The 16739-nt window shown below is 40.7% G+C and overlaps 2 protein-coding genes across 2 annotated transcripts in view; one reads left to right on the forward strand and one right to left on the reverse strand.

Annotated features, from left to right (window-relative positions):
* The window catches only part of SNX3 (sorting nexin 3), an 11830-nt gene extending 7197 nt beyond the window's left edge, over positions 1–4633 (reverse strand). Inside the window, exons 1-3 of the mRNA XM_009326419.1 lie at positions 4622–4633; positions 4045–4140; positions 3538–3662 (exon numbers count right to left, since the gene is read on the reverse strand). Coding sequence (XP_009324694.1) covers positions 3538–3662; positions 4045–4140; positions 4622–4633 — 233 coding nt within the window. The remainder of the gene's footprint in view (positions 1–3537; positions 3663–4044; positions 4141–4621) is intronic.
* The window catches only part of LACE1 (lactation elevated 1), a 94147-nt gene continuing 82039 nt past the window's right edge, over positions 4632–16739 (forward strand). Inside the window, exons 1-2 of the mRNA XM_009326420.1 lie at positions 4632–4662; positions 10358–10506. Coding sequence (XP_009324695.1) covers positions 4632–4662; positions 10358–10506 — 180 coding nt within the window. The remainder of the gene's footprint in view (positions 4663–10357; positions 10507–16739) is intronic.

Here is a 16739-nt window from a genome sequence, read left to right on the forward strand (position 1 = left end):
TCCCTTTGGCCAGTTTGGGTCAGCTGTCCTGGCTGTGCCCCCTCCCAGCTTCCTGTGCACCTCCAGCCTCCTCACTGGCAGGGCAGTAGGAGAAGTTGAAAAGTCCTTGACTAGTGTAAGCACTGCGCGGCAACAACTAAAACATTGGTGTGTTATCGACATTATTCTCATCCTAAATCCAGAACACAGCACTACACCAGCTACTAGGAAGAAAATTAACTCTATCCCAGCCAAAACCAGGACAATGTGTGTCATCGTCTTGTCACCTGCAATTGAGGGGACTATCAAAGTGCCCATCCTAGCATTAGGAAGTCCGGACTTAAGCAAGCCAAGCAGATTTTTACAGGTCTTGATGCCTTTGACACAGGACACCTTTCTAAAAGCAGCTTAACCCCTCAGTTCTCAGTCTAATTCAATAGCGGTTAGCCCAAGCAGAGTTAAAGACTTACTCCACCAGGGGGTGTGAAGGTCTTCTGAAGGCTCTGACACTGTTTAGAGCAGTGACCTACCATGGTCAGTAGTCCTCTAGCAGCACCGATGCACAGCCAGAGAGTACTGGCCATTCTGTTAATTACAGATATCTTTAGATATGAAACATGAGACACAGAGCTTGTCTGCTCTAAAAGAGACCAGCACCTCTACTGTAGATTTAGTTTGTTCCACATATAGACTGAGCCACCATCCTTTTAACAGTAAAAGGAGCTGAAATTGAATTAGAAGATACTCCCAAGCTTGGGAGAAAACCACAAGGTATTGCATTTAAACCCTTAAAGTAACATGCAGCCTTCTGTGTAGGTAAAAATCCAAGAAAATCGGAATCCCTGGAAGTTGATCAGTTATGGATATGAAAACCTAAACCAGTTTGGTTTGGAAAAAAGTTACATCCAGTTTGGTCAGTCAAGACAGGCTTCTTCCTTTAAGAGAAAAAGTCCCCCATCCTCCCTAGGACAGCTTGTGTCAGCCTTATGGCCTCCATATGTGTCAGAACATTTCTACTCTAAACGGAAGTTATCTAGTTGAACACGTGTAATGCATAGTCAACTCCAGTGGCTCAGCATCAGTACTTACACGCACTTTTGTGCATCTTCTCCAAATGTCTCTATTACTGCTTATTTCACCATAGGACAGATTCACTTGTCACTACTCACTTGTCATTGAGAGTGTCCTTTAATGAGGAAGCTGAGCTCTCCTATTCAGCATTGATAGATTATCTCAAGTGCAGTCATAAAACCTATCAAACTTGCCAGGTTCTAGTAAATGGGCAGCAGTCTCTCTGGAATAACTAATTTCTTACCCCCATCAGACTGAAGTTGCTGGCCTTGAACTTCAAGAGAAAGATATACAGGAGAAGATGACAAGGCAGCAGCATATTCCTCCTCCCTTTAGGAAGGCTTGCAAATTGGTGGCTGAATTGCAAGACTAGATCTGATCTCTCAGACTCAGCTCTTGGTTTCACATGAATACCTCACTCTGCATTGGCTTTTCCTCAGTATTCTTCTCTAAGGTGAACCTTACATGAAATTTTTTTGAAGTAGCAGCTGCTCTGTGTATCCCAAAGTCAGGTTCAGGCAGACAAGTGTGTTGCAACATAGCTACCCCCGTGAATGTCATTGTAGGTAGCATCGGTGGGCTGAGCAAGCTGGCCCAAGAAAGCTGACTCAAATAAGCTGCACTGCGGTGATTTAGTCCCTCAACTCCCCTCCCATCTAGAGGGACAAAGCTTCTCAACAACATCCTGGTTATCAAGAACTGGCATTGGTGCATCAAGATCTTTTTTGGATACAGTGATATCAGCTATCTGAGGGATTCTTCTCTATTTCTAGCAGCAAAAACCAGCTTTGAGAATGCAGTAATGTGACTGTACTATGCAAATTAACTTCAGGACTAATTTCACTAGTACCCAGAGTACTTGGTAGAAGTCTTAAAGCTTCTACATGGTTCAAAACTTTAATTAGTAATATTTGCTTGATGAGTTGGTCATGCCATTAGAATAAATTGATGAGGTTGAATAGCTAGGAGTTTTGTCTGAAGAATCTTATTCCAGCTGTACTCAAGTCTGCCACTACATCAATATCTACATTAACAGCCTGCTTTTATGTTTCAAAGGAGGAAAAATTGACCAAGAAGTTCTACATTTCCACAAGATCAATGTATTACTTGCTGTAGGACTGAACAAGTGATACCAGTAAACTGGCCACTCCATTTCTGTCTGCTATATTGAGTTTTTCAGGGGTTCCAGTTAAGATGACTGTTGCACTGTCAGCTGCTTCAGAACACAGACAGCCCTCTTCCCCCACATATTGCTAGACTCAGCATACAAAACTTTCAGTAAGTGCACTTCTTCCACATTTAATGTAGAGTTCCAAGCCTGCATGGATAAAAGTTGTACTTTACACTCTTGACTGCCTTGATTATATAGCCTTAAAAGAACAAAAACACATTCCATCTTACTATAAGCACATCTGCCTTCATGTAGAGTAAATCAGATGCCTTGGAAATTCATTCCACTTGCCTTTGAACAGAGGAAAAAGCATTCTGAAGCATTTCACCTGCTCAGAACCATCAGCAATACTGCTAAATTGAGCTAACAAGCAACTCTAAAGAAAAACTTAAGAGATTTCATACAGTCACACTTAGCTTACTTGCACAAGACAGTTTTAGTGAACTAGTTACTTGCAACTCCAAGCCACATGCCTGAACTGACTAACAATAACTGATGAGCAGATGAAGTTCTGGCTTCATCTAACTCACAGACATCCCCTGTCCCTGTTAAACAGCATTACTATTGAACAAGATTAAAATGCTAGTGGAACTGACAAGCTTGAACTTTTAAAGGGAGCAGTCCCAAATCCAGTTGGTCTGAACAGTGTTGGCTCTACAGACCAGAAGAACTGGTTAACTGACAGTATTCCTTCTTACCCACTGTTTGGATCCACATTGTTAGAGAGATTAAAGCAGCTCTTCAGGTGACTATATGGAGAGCAGTTACTAGTGTCAGATGGTAGAAAAAGAATAAGACTTTGTTACTATAATTTCTGCTCACCCTTTGAAAGGCAGTGACAAAACCCAAAGTGTCTATTTCAAACTATATATGTGCATACCTCAGGTAGTGTTTTTACATTTCAGAAAGATTCTCATGATGATTAGAGAAAATATGCATCATTACACAAGCTGATAATACCTCACATCTGCAATCAAAGTAAACTGCTGTAAGCCCATTGTAAGCTCCATTGTTCATCCAATGCAGGATACCTTTTCAGAAATGAAAAAGTAGAACTATTTTGAATGCTGTAATTTAGTAGTCATTTGCATAAATTAACAACAACACTAACATTAATTTCAGCTGTTCAGGTACGCATTAAGATATCCAAACTAAATACTGGATGAGCAATCTTAGTATGTCCTACTGCAAGATTATGTCAAAGTTATTATTCTGAACCTAGTGCAACTACCATAGTTAGAGGATTAGCAGCTTTAATTCCATTTTCTGGAGCCAAATTCTGGGTTTGTCTCCAGATAACTAGACCCAACACTTACTTGTTTATGAATTGTTCAAGAGCCTGCTTCCTTTCCTCTATAAAGGAATCATCAAATATGCCATCATCTCCTCGGAAAGGGAGCTGACGGAGAAGAGCTTTTCCTGGTAGAGGTGGTACCACAACCTGAAAGATTTAAAAAAGTATCCTTAAGTGCAGCCTGTAAGTAAGTTTATACATCTCCTGTGCCACCTCTTCTTCCTAGAGGACCCAACTCATCAATCACATCCCTAGTGAAGTAATAAAACATGACCAGAGAATAACAGTATCTGCCATAGAGGTAAGTTGAAGTCAAGTAGTTTAACTCTGAATTAACTCAAACCCATTAAACAGCCTCCAGCATTGTACAACTGAGGTTTGCTGAAAGACAGTGTTTTAGTTCTGGATGTTTTCAACCACAGTATCTGCTCTGTATGATATATATGCTTTATAACGTAATGATAACATTTCAGCATCACTACTCCTTATATGTCTATGAAGACTTGTATTTACCTTTCATTTTACCCACCTTGCTTTCTCTTTCTAGTTCATTCCTTAGCCATTCAAAGTCACTGTATCTTCTTCTGACTGTAGATTCTTTCAATTTGAAGATAGGTAGATTTGTCTGAAAACAAGAACATAAGCTATTGATTAGACAAATTAGAAGTTTTGATAAGCAGAAGCAAGAAACAAGCTGTTAAGTTACAAATTAGTTCCACTTCAGCAACAACAAGCAGCATTGAGAAACACTCAAGATAGAGCTTTATCTGTATTTCCGTAAGCTACATGAGTAAGCTGTGCCTCAAACTGCTTAACTGTGGGCCTCATTTATATGGCATCCTAATCACTGGTATTTTGCCACCATATCACCTAGCAGAATAGCAGATTTGCTGGTCACTTGAGGAGATGTTTTTAAGGTTGCACAAGCATCTTCTATTCTTACTGTCGCAGGAGCTGGATTCCCAATGCCAACATACATACAAAATCAGGGCGGGGGGGTAAGAAAAAGCCTTCTTAATCCACACAGGCTCCTCTTATTGCATTCAAGGGAGTGTTTCAGGTACCAGCATAGGACATTAACCAAGCTTCCTGTACTTTTCTGCTACCTGATACAACATGGCCTCCAACATCTTTAAAAGCAAAACCAGTAAGTCCTACAGTGAAACGATTCAGGACAGATGAAGCTGAAGATTTCCTAGTACAAGCTGCCAATTTTGGATAGCTCCAAAGAAACCAACAAGGCTGAGATGCAACACAACATTCACTGATGATGAGATGAGACTGTTTTGCTACAAAGTTAAACCAAGCAGAGCTTGATGAGGCAGAACTTTCCTAAACAAGACTAGGAGTCAGTACCCAACTCTAACCCCCTTGAAAGAGACATCAAATGGGAGCCAGGCTATAATGCCACACAAGATCATGTTAAATATATGAGCATTTTGGGAGGTGTCCTTACACTAACTTGTATAACAGCCTATATTACTTCTATTCATTCTTGGGGTGTAGGGTTATCCCATCGTTGTAATCCAACTTGCATGTTATTTTAAGAGTAGACATCGGGAAAGCACTCTCCTAATGACATCCCCAAAATGGAAAGCTCCAAGATCACAATCTGAAGCTTAAATGTTGTTGAGATGGCAAACTGGCTAGAGTGTTACAAAAATGTTTGCAGGAGCTATGACCTACTAAAAGCAAGACCAAGAGTCTTTAATTGCCATACATAACCAGCACTAACAGAATAAAGTTTACTGTTGTCAGACTGCATATTTGCTGTCTTATACACCTTGAAAGAAGACTCTCGAGGAATACTGTAGGAAGCTGATGTTCACATGGGACTACAGTTATCCACAGTTTTCCTGTTGGCAGAAGCACAGTAGTCATTCTCAGCAGTGCCTTCTGTTTTTTGCTGTTTTATTTTAAGTTGTAAGCCATCTCACTCAGCTTCTGGTCCCATTTTGAGTGGATATTCCTGTACGATATCATTTGTAGGCTGTTATGCTTAAGCTATCATTGAGTGATACTTTTGGCTGCTCAAAACAGGTTTAATTGCAGAGATACTTTCCTGCACTAGGCAGGCCTATGACTACAGGCCATTGTATTACTGCCAGCCAATAACAAGTTTTCGGCTGTCATAGTTCAAAAGTACTTGAGAAGTTAGTTGTGTACTTTCACATTATGCTATTTAGTCCATGAGTTACAGATGATAAAGTACAGAACTGTATTTTGTTATAAAATCTTATTGCTAAATGTTTAAAAGTATTCAAGCTCTCCTTCCCAGGTAAAACATTGTTGATTGTACCAGTGACTAATATTAAAATTGCACTAAGACTATTATGCCAGAAGTCAAGCTTTATAAATAAACACTCATCTTGAGGATAAGAATACTCTACACAAGAGTGAATAAAGCTAGGTTCCCCAGAGTGCATGAAGGAGATTCCCAGAAGTGAAGTACTGGATTATTTTTCTCTGATTTCAGCTATTGGATTTTTAACCAAGTTCAACCTTCAGTGTCTCGGGTAGAAAGTCCTTTACAATATTTAACATCTAGGCTCTCACCTGCAGAAAATATTCCATTCTTGTCTCAAGTTACTTACAAGAGGGATTAGAACTGAATAAAAGCAGCTAAAAAACAATGAGTTCCCAGGTCTTCAGGAACTCTTTTCATGCTTCTGGGCATGAAGTCTATAAAGTTAATCTCTAAACAACATATCAGGCTTACAGGTACAATGTGGGGGTAGAAGTGCCAATTGAGCTCATTTTACCTTCTACATTCCCTTTTGAATTTTTGACATGCTAGCCCAGCTAACAAGTTGGAGAAAAGGACAGTTAGACTACTTGTTTTCCCTTCAAGTTGAAAAACCTTCTCCAATTTAAGCACTGGAAACTTTCAAACTGAAGTGTATGCTAGAAAGGTGCCATTAAATTAAGTGGCTTACAACTTGACAACTACATGCTAAAGGGAAGTATGTCCCCTGTCCTTTGGTCTGGATATGAATTAGAGCTATCTGTTGAGATCAGCTTCTAAACCTCATGTTCCTTAAAACCCAGAAACTGCAGCAATTCTCCTTCCTCCAGAAACTAGCACTGATAGAGCAGCGTTCTTCAGACATGGAGCTGTTAGAAAGGGTCTATTTAAAAAAGCAATTTGAAAGTCCTGTTTTATACTGCTTAACCTATTTACATCTTAGGTCCCTATTTTTAACTCAGGATATATTCACACCTGAAGTTACTGTATGTGCCTTTCTCATTAAGGATTACTCTGTTTGAGCAGGCCACTTTTTCCTTCAGTAGGAAAGGTTTCTGCATGTCCTGCTGCCTCCATCTACCACGGATAGATGGTTTTCAATGAGCAAGCCAGTCAGCTGCTGAAGCACAGGCTATCACTGGGCAAGAATTTGGTAGAAGGAGACAACTCTAAGGTGTCAACAGAAACTTTCAATTTCTATTGAAGTGTCACTTCAAAACCATACGGCATATCAAAGTTATTCTCAGCTTCACAGTTTATGTTGAGAGTTATCCTTGTTTAGTCACTGAGGTGCCAGTAGCTATTCTGAACACTGTTAGTGCTTTGTTTGCCTGCTAGAATAGAGATGAGACTAAGGCACAAAACTTGAAGTCAGGCTAGTTTCACTTTTACAAACATTTCTCCCCATGCTCATTCAGCATTATAGCGTCAGTTTTCCAGCCTGCCGACCTGCTAAGTCTACTGTCATGAAACTCATGACCCAGTTTGGCACAGCCCCTGGAGCACAGCTCATTCCTCTGATAAATCCAGCATAATTACTGCAGCAATTGTTTCTTCTACAGTGTAATAATAAGTCTCATTTTTATGAAAAGCATTTTCAACAACTTCCTAGTCTGAAGTCATGCCTCCTAGCAGTTTGAATGCAAGTCCTCAACCTGAAAGGATTATGAATTACCTAAGACATTAGACAACCAAAAGTCACTAGTCAGAATTGCAGATAAAGCATTTTTCCAGAAGGACCAATAAACCAGCTCTGCAGAAGTCCCACATAGCCCAAAATCCTAAGCATAGAAAGATACTAAGACAAGACAGATTCTGTCTAGCACTATTTCTGTATCAGACTTTATGTATACACCTATTAGGCTTTCTCTGACTACAGTCAAACTAACAGTCTGTATTCTGCTGAGTGAGTTAATGGCCAAGCCAGTACACCAGAATAAACATTGTCAGAACTGGTGCCAAGTTAAATTAGATAGTTAAACAGCAGATGACAAATCTAGATCCTTAAGTCACTCCTGCATTCTTCCACTCAGATGCCAAATGAGTTCCTACAGTCATTTGGCTAGTGTTCAAACTGGTAATGGGAAGCAGTGGCTGCCTGCTAATAGATTTCAGGGCAAAACCTGTATTCACAGAAAGCATGTTTCTTCAACTACATTTATGTTATTATAACATATTCAAACTACAAGTCCAACTCCAAGCTCAGGAGGTTCCCAATTCACCTCAGAAGCAAATGACAGTCCTAAGACAGTAGCTTGGATAACGAGATAACAGTCTTCTAGCTGGTACTATGGTCAATCCCTGAGCTATGCCCAGTTAGAAGTCTGAAAATTGTTTATGTATACAAGTGAGGAGACTTTCACAGGCAGAATGCAAGTAGTTTGAGTACTAGTCAATACCGTCCATTCAGCTTCAGATACACAACTCTCCAACGCAGCCATTCTGGTATACAAGTTACCTTAAATGCAGGAGGATACTTTTTTAAAAATACATTAGTTTATAATTCAAAGTAATTTTAAGTGCTCTGTTATCTAGACTAGATTAATTTATCCAGTGAGTGGAAAAAGTCCTGCAAATAACCAGATTGGCTCCTACGAATTTGTTTCCAGACATGAACTGAATGCAAATAGCATTTGGGTTCCTTCAAAGAGCATGCTGACACTCTACAAGATTGACTCTGAATGTCACTGCAGCCCAGTCCACCCCTACAACTGCAGAAACTCCACAGCTGTAGTTGTCCAGGATAGTTTGAGGTAAGTTTGATTCATTCCCTCATCTGCCAATGTAACACTCATCAGCTGCACTGCATTGCCCATGTCTCCCACTCCTAACAGACTGGGAATAAAACTGCACTGTTGCCATAGCACCTACTTTGATGTTGTCTTTTCAAGTAGGTTATGGTAGCCTTGATACAACTATTTCCATTAAAATATAGTGAGAAAAAGCACTCAGCTCACTTTTGATAGAAGTTTGTGGCCTTGACTCTTAGAAGCTAAATTCAAGCTTCTTACTATCTCTTCATACAAGCTGTAATCTTTGTCAAGAGACTACACCCTTTGGCTACATTTACAGTCAGACAATGGGAGCTCTGGGGTATTACAGTAAGTAGCATTCAGGGTGGATAAAAAAGTATTATGGTTTTCTTAACGCAAGAGCCTGCTGTCCTTTAGTACAAGAAACTGGCTCTAGCAGTCCACTGTTATTGCAGAAACCTTGCCAGTGGTTTGTTTCCTTCCCGGCTTGACATAAGCAGCTACCTCCCCATTTCCTACAATTATAAAAAGCAAGAAAGAAGGCAAACATGCTCTAAACTTCAGTTGCTAGGAGTTTAGATTTTTGCTATGTCGTTTACTGAAGGAAAACTCCTTTCCCCACTGCAAAAGGTCAGATAAGAGGTTGTTATTTTTCTAAGCTTCAGTCCTTTTGATCAAAGCAGAGTTCTACCTCCCCTTTCATCCACTTGGTGCCCAGGACTACTGAAGGTACGTTACATGGAAAAAAATCTGAGGTTAATAGAACACTGAAAAATCTGACCATATGTATCCACCCAAGTTTTAAACAATGCTGACTTAAGCTATACCAAGAACTATAGAACTTCCCACTCCACAGTACTGAGACACGGAGCTAGGACGTTTTCCATCGTAAAGACTAAGGCAGTAAAATCCTAATAGCAACACAACCACAAAGACTATCAGTCTTTAGACAAGAGTTAACCTTTGCCAAGTCCAATGCCTTGAGCCTAGAGCTGCTCTATGAAAATAGTGTAGGGGTGTCTGGGTTTTTGCCAAGCAGCATTTATCATCACCTGATCCTGATCAAGTTCACTGACATCATGAACAGCTGAATTACAGTGTGCCATGGTCAAAAGGCTCAAAGCAGGTTAAGTCTAGAAAAACAGATTGTTTAGTGATTCTTTATTCTCTGGGTTGCATCCTCAACACCCAGACAGAATTAGTAACTCTAGATAATTATTTCAGGGTTAGCAAGCCAAAGCCTCCTTTGAAATACCAAATATTCCTTTTAAAGAGAAGGGATTGTTACTTTTACACAATTGCAAGGTATAACTGCCATATGCTCTGGTTTGGCCTACTGTAAGGTTACCATTCATTTCTCATTGAGAATGACTGAAGAGGGATCATGTTAAGCTGATGCTTTAGCATCATTAGCTGACATCTACCAGCTACGGTCAAATGGGGCTTACAAAATTGCAGTGAATTGCTGCAATTGATAAGTTTTTATCAGGAACAAAAGTTTTAACGTGCTTTGCAAGCTAGGGACAGTCCAGTATCCCTACACTTCACAAACTTGCAAGAAACAAGAGATAAGTAACAAGTATAGAATATGTATACTAAGTAGCAAAAAATTCCCTTCCTATTTCCAGTTTTATTGGCACAGTAACATTCACTTTCTTAAGTAGCCACCTAACAGCTACAGAAAGGCTGATGCTCCTGCTCATTAATTTGTAGCACATCTTAACATCTACGGTGTGCTGCAGCTTAGGCCCGTAGAAATAAAGCTTCAGAGACTATTTCCAGATATAGAGGTGGCTTTAAACCACTTAAGATATAGCTTCATTTTCTTCTGGATTTTACACTAGGTTACAGCTATACTTTCAAGATTGGCTTCGTGGCCAACACAAACTATACCATCGTGTGCCCCAGAAGATCCTCCCACGACAAAAGTTTTGAGCTGGATTGTCAAGAAATAGCCACAGAAGGAATACGTTCCTGGATCTGTCTTCAGCTGGTAAAATATTTGGTTTTTATAGCTTGATCAGAAGGTTAGGGTTTCTCCATCCTTCTCACATCAAAAAAGTTACAGCACCACCAGCAACTTCAGACCCTTCACTCAGTGCTATAGCTCCATAGGGCATTCACATTACGTACTTGCTAAAACAACCTCCAGTAGTGCAACTGGCATTGCATTACCAAGTGAAAAAGCTTTAAAGAAAATACTTCCCCTACAGTTAGAAGCTCATAAATCTACACTGCATTATTTCCCCAGATGAAAAACAGTAGAGACCTGACTGCTCTAAAGTTCAAGTTGACACTTTTTTAGCAAGCCTTCTAAAAATAAAGAAGTATCAAAATACTCTGGTATCACATGCCTACCTGGATCACAGCCATCTGTCCTACAAAGATTAGTCATTGTTCTGTTTGATTTGGTCTGTTCAGCACTGTACTGGAGTGCACTCTTAATACATTACAATCAAGGCCCACATTGTATGTGCAGAAATAAAAAGAGTCCAAGTCACCAGTCAAACTAATATACTAATAAGAAGCACTATTCAGAGACTTGGTTATTTTACTTACACAGTAACAGATGTCAACACCAAACTAGTTCACTACCTTTGGACTAGACTCTTGAACCTAGTTTAATCAAAAACCTCTACAGAAAAATCAGCTGCTCAGAGCAAACAGACTTGTAAACCCACTCTCCCTGCTTCAGAAGTTTTTCATCCAAGCCATTCCACTTCTATGTCTCCCTAGTCAATGTGCTGGGGAGTTCTTAGCCTTCCAGCTATCCTTTTCTGAATTTTTGCTTGAGGGAACAGTTAATGTTTGTAAAGGTGCAGCACCTAGATTGTAGAACAGAAAAATGAAGTCACCTGAACCAGTGCATTTTTATTCTTTGAAGAGGAATCTAAAAATATCTAACTGGCAGCAGTGTCTAGAACAGGGTATTAAGAGAGTAATTAACTAGTTTGAGCAGACTTGCAGTGTGATGCAAGATTTGCAGTAGTAGAGAAACAGAGAATTAGTGCTGATTATGCATTCCTAAACACATCCACACTGAGTCAGTGTTTAGTCATTACTCCACCACAAGCTTCACTGACTATAAAACTGAACAATGCTGAAGTCAACTACATGTACCAGCAGATTTGATTCTTCTCACAGCGGGAGAAGAGTCTGCAACTTCAAACCCTGCCAAACACATGAAGGACAGGAAATTTGGTACCGTTCAAGGACAGAACATTTCAAAGATGCATTCACCAGATCAAGAGTGCCACTTTGCAAAACCATGGCATAAGACAAGTGCCTTCTGAGCAAGTTATACTTTCAGTTCATTTACCATCTTACTCAGACTTGATTTGATCACAGAAGTCAGGCTACTATAAATATGCTGAAACGCAAATATTGTATCCAAGCTAGGTATTGACAAAAATGGGTTAAGGTGAGAACAGACTTTCAAAAGCAGCTCAAGTTTAGCAGTACTTTGATATACTTCCCCAATCCTTTGAGACCAATACTATTCTTAACACTGCAGGCACTTCACAACCTGTGTGTTCATTTCCTTCCCCACGCCGGGCCTACGTAGTCAAGTACCTCTGCAGGTCTACAGAAGTCTTCCTGCAGAAGATACAGGAAAGGTGACTGCTGCCTTTAAGACCATTGGTGCCACCCAAATGATGCATTTCACAACATCTGGAAGCACAGCAGCAAGGCATTACCTTTCTACACCTCAAGACAAGCCACTGAGCTGTGGAACCTTGAGAAGCTAAGGTGTGCCTTAGTGCTGAGTTTAATCATACTGATTAGAGGCAACAGGCCATTCAACATTGAAGAACAGAATTAAATAGACAAAGGCTTTTTGTTTAACTTCAATCAAACCAAATAGAATTCTTTAACTAATTGGACTAGTAGCTCCTGTAACAGGTATTTTATTTTAGTTCTAACTGTCAGTTTGAAGATTAATGACTTCTCTGCAAGTTCTCACTAACCATAAACAGATAATTTAACCTTTTACTCTAGGTGACAAACCTCGCTAAAATGGGCAACACAGAAGTCATTTTTACTTTTACAGAAATAAAAGATGAAATGGTGTTAACAAAGGGATATTTTTCCAAATGTAGCAAATTCCTGGATATCTATACGCTTTGTTGACAGTATTCTAACCAATGTGCTTATGCCCTATGGCACTGCTTTTATAGTGGGTGTACGGCTCTGAAGTATGTCACCAGTTGCTGGGATCGGAGTTAGCTTGTAAAGGTTAAGCCTTGTCTCCTTAAAGGATTTAGAAGCTGAAGCTGCTGCACAGAATCTGTTTGAGCAAAGATGTTCCTGTTGACCCACTTACCAGGAAAACTATTTGTCTCAACTACAGTAGAAGTCAAATGATACGTGGAACTGGACTGAGGACTGCAAACATGCTGTAGGATAACATGACAACTGTCATTTGTTCTGCATTTGCTTCCTGGAATTCAGAGAGAGGACCGGCTTACAGCCCATAAATAGTAACAGGTATTCACATGCTCTTGCTGAAGAGTGTTGACATGCACAAGCCCACCCTGAAAAGGTGTAACAAGTAGAAGGGAGTGAACAGCTAGTAAAGACTGATGAGAAACAGCATACGGCATGCAAGGGTATTTACACAGAGAACTTAACTGTTGGTTCACACTTTTCCTCAAGAGGTAAGGGCAATGAAATAGTTTGTTGTGTTACTTTAGCAGACAGACTAGTTGATTATGTTAGTTTTAACCACTGCGCAGCCACCATACTGTGATCATCTAGACACCTTTAGATGAGATGACTACTTTATCAAGTTTTATTTCACCAGAAAAAGCACTTGGAGCTTTATACCCTACTGCATTGTTCTCCTTGTAGCCCACCCTAAGCTTTCACACAAAGGACACCTTCGAATGGTACAAACTCGCTGCCTAATGCTGCTGATGGAAAGCAAATTCTCAAGTACCCTGTCAAGAACATGACCCACTCAAGTTTGCTCTCTTAGCACTGCAGGATGGCATTTTCCATCACTTAACATTACTGAACAAGACATTTGACTTTCATTGCCAAGCTGCACTGTAGTGGCATACCGCCACATTGTGTGCCTTATACTGGTTGCTACCGTGGAAAGCTCTCTCATCACCTGGTCCAGTTTGCTGAGAACAGAATGTTATTTAATGCAAGTTCAGGCTCAGAAAGTCAAGACTTTGGCCAACTGACTATCTGTGAAGTAAGCTGCCCAATGGAAGTGCTCTGTAGGTTCTACCTGCAGCACTCAGAGAGGTCAACTGCTTGTGAAAGTACCATGCGTTTACCACAATGCACAGCCATCCTGCTAGCCTGCACAGAGACACACACTATGAAAAACTTTCCTAAGTACTGAAATACAATTGACTTGCTTATCCAGTAGTATACTGCTAAGTCGTCTACCCAAAACTTTTGAGCTTACCATTAGGCTTTCCAACTTCCACCAGAAGTTGAGTACCACAATGCAAGAACTAAAGCATGAGGTTGTTCCACTTGTTGCTTTCCAAGCAACAGACATGCTTCAGCTGCAATACGAGTAGGAAGCTTGCCAATAAAAAGCTTTGGGGGGGGACTCTGCAGTATTACACACAGGTACTTTTTGCAAAATATTAGTTATCAGACATCAGTTCAAGAGTCTGCTAGCAAGCTCAGTCTTTCCAAAAAAAGTGAAGCTTTGAGATTCAGACAAAGCAATAAAGATAGAATTACTCTTGGACCAAGTTTGTAAACACCATGACAATGGTACAAGTCTAACTGCTTCAACACAAACTTGAATCTCAGTGTCCTCTCTGACAATGTTTCTGGCTTAGCATGATCTCCAGCCATAACATGAAGCTGTCCAATAGCTTTTACCAGAACTTGGCAGCAGTTAAGCCATCCATTTCCGTACCACTTAACATTTTAATGTTGGTGCTAGTTGAAGACATAGCTTTCCAGATATGACACAGGTAACTCAATCCATCTTCTCAGGTTTGTTCTGCTGCCATTACTAGCACTGCTGGAGGAAACTGCAAGTGTCAGCTGCTACTTTCTGTGACCACAAGCAGTTGTCAAACCACAGAGGCTAGCTGGTGGCTGTTGTCTGCCATGCTCCAACAAGCAGCTTATAGTACAAGGCCTACCTTTTAGAAATACAATACTACAGCAATTCAAGTTCAAACTCTTCTCCCATGCCGAAATTTGCATATTAGCAACATGGTCTGTGTTCTGCTGAGAAGCAGTTACCTGACACAAGTTTAGACAGTGAACATAATTCTGCATGACTTGTATTACCTGCTCTGTAGCCTTCCAGCATACAGAGACATAAAACTCAATTTTACAGTTCGTGATAGCTATAAATGTATACAGCATGGATGCACTGTGTACATTAGTGCACAACTGGAAAGGGAATGATCATGTATTATAAGAGATAGTCCTGTATACAGGCATGCACACATGCAAGTAAGGAGGGTGGAGGAAGCAATGTTTATATAGTAGTCGGACTGGGAGGAAGAATAGAGGAAGGTCACAGTACTATCACAGTGTATGTTTGTTCAAGTCACTTCTAGGTCTTCATTACAACAGGAATGCAGAATCTTCTACCCCAAACAGCACATGGGCTAAGAGTAACCTGTCTCAAAACCTGTTCTTCTGCTTTCCTTTCTGCTGAAGAACTTCAGCTGGGGATTTAAAAAAAAATTATTTTTTAATCCCAGCAAATTAGGTCTCATTCCCGAGGCCATACCATGGCTAAGTCCCTTTTGTATCATCTTCCCTGAATCCATCAATTCCAAATGCTCGGTCTCATGGAAAGAAAAGTCATCAGGAACTTAAGGCACAAATACTTCGCAGCAAGGTAGAATTGCATCTTTCTGCTAAGTGGACAGCTAGGGTCCTGATAAGGGCAGTGTAATGCAACACAAGTTGGCAACCTCTAGTTCGTCCTCACAGAGAGGCCAAACATATGCTACAATTGTTTTAGTTTATTCTACCTGCCCTATGGACACATCCTGAAACATAAGAATAGCTACTGGACATGACAATTTAGAAGCATCAGAACTAAAGAAGTATTCTCCATAGTAGCTTTAGATCTCAGTTAATTTTGCTTTTTTAAGTAAAGTTAGACTACGCTGAGAACTTAGACTTTCAATACCAAAAAATCTGCACAGGGTTTTAATCTTGTCTGAAGAATTTCAGCGACCAAGGCAGCAGCCCTCAGCTGAAGCCTTCCCTGCCATGAGAGCATATGCACTCCATGGTGTCCAGTGAAAGAACTCCTATTGCAGAGAACATGTGCAGGGGGTCAATGAGGCCTATTCTCCCTCTATTACTGCCTGTAATAACTGACCAAGTTCAATCAGCTGTGACAGAGTAAAGCTATACAAGGTAGTAGACTCAACCACAAGCTACAAAAAAGATAAAATGGTAAGAGGTCATCTTTCTCAACCCAACTTATCCCTGGCAGCGTAGACTAAAAGGGTGCCCTGCCTCAAGTCCCTACCAGCCGTAGGCAAGGACCATGCCGCAGAAATTGCATTTTTCTGTCCACTCCTCCAGGCCCTGTTTATGAAACTAGAAAGACCAGGGAACATAGTAATGACTTCACATAGCTTTTTCTCAAGCTCAAGACTACTAGCCTTTGGGGTAAGTCAGTGATCACAGCCCTTCCAGCTAGGAAGGAGTCCAGTGCTACTAAGAAAAAGTATTTGATAGCACACGTTGAGAAACAGCCCTATTTATTAGGCACTCAACTCATATTTCACTTACAGAAGAAAAGAGGAAGCCCTCCCCCATATACACTCACCCTATCACTTTGGCTAGCTTTGATCTAGCACGTGTGCCCACTAGACTTACTTACACATGCTCTATGGGTTTTTGAAGCTGCTGGAATCCTGAACTTGACCTTTTTCTCAGGGCAGATCCACCCATATTACTACATCTCAGACAGCTGAGAGTTTGCCCTCTTCTATTTATTTAGAGACAGACAAGCAATTGCTCACAGTACAGCAATGTTTCAGTCTAATGGCAGTTGTGCACAGCAGTGCCGAAAGAGCGTTTGTCCTTTGGTTATCTTAACCGAGATGCGTTGTCTTAGCTACGGCTAGACTGCCAGAGTTATCAGCTCCGGTCACTTGCAGAAGCTGGGGCCTGCTCTCACGCCGAGGATGAAGTCCACTGCTGCTCAGCCATCACCTGCCCAGCGGTACTCGCCGCATCAGCTGTGAAACGGGCCCTGAAGGACACGAC

This window comes from Pygoscelis adeliae, unplaced genomic scaffold (genome assembly GCF_000699105.1).
Source record: "Pygoscelis adeliae isolate BGI_AS28 unplaced genomic scaffold, ASM69910v1 Scaffold206, whole genome shotgun sequence".
Lineage (NCBI taxonomy): Eukaryota > Metazoa > Chordata > Aves > Sphenisciformes > Spheniscidae > Pygoscelis > Pygoscelis adeliae.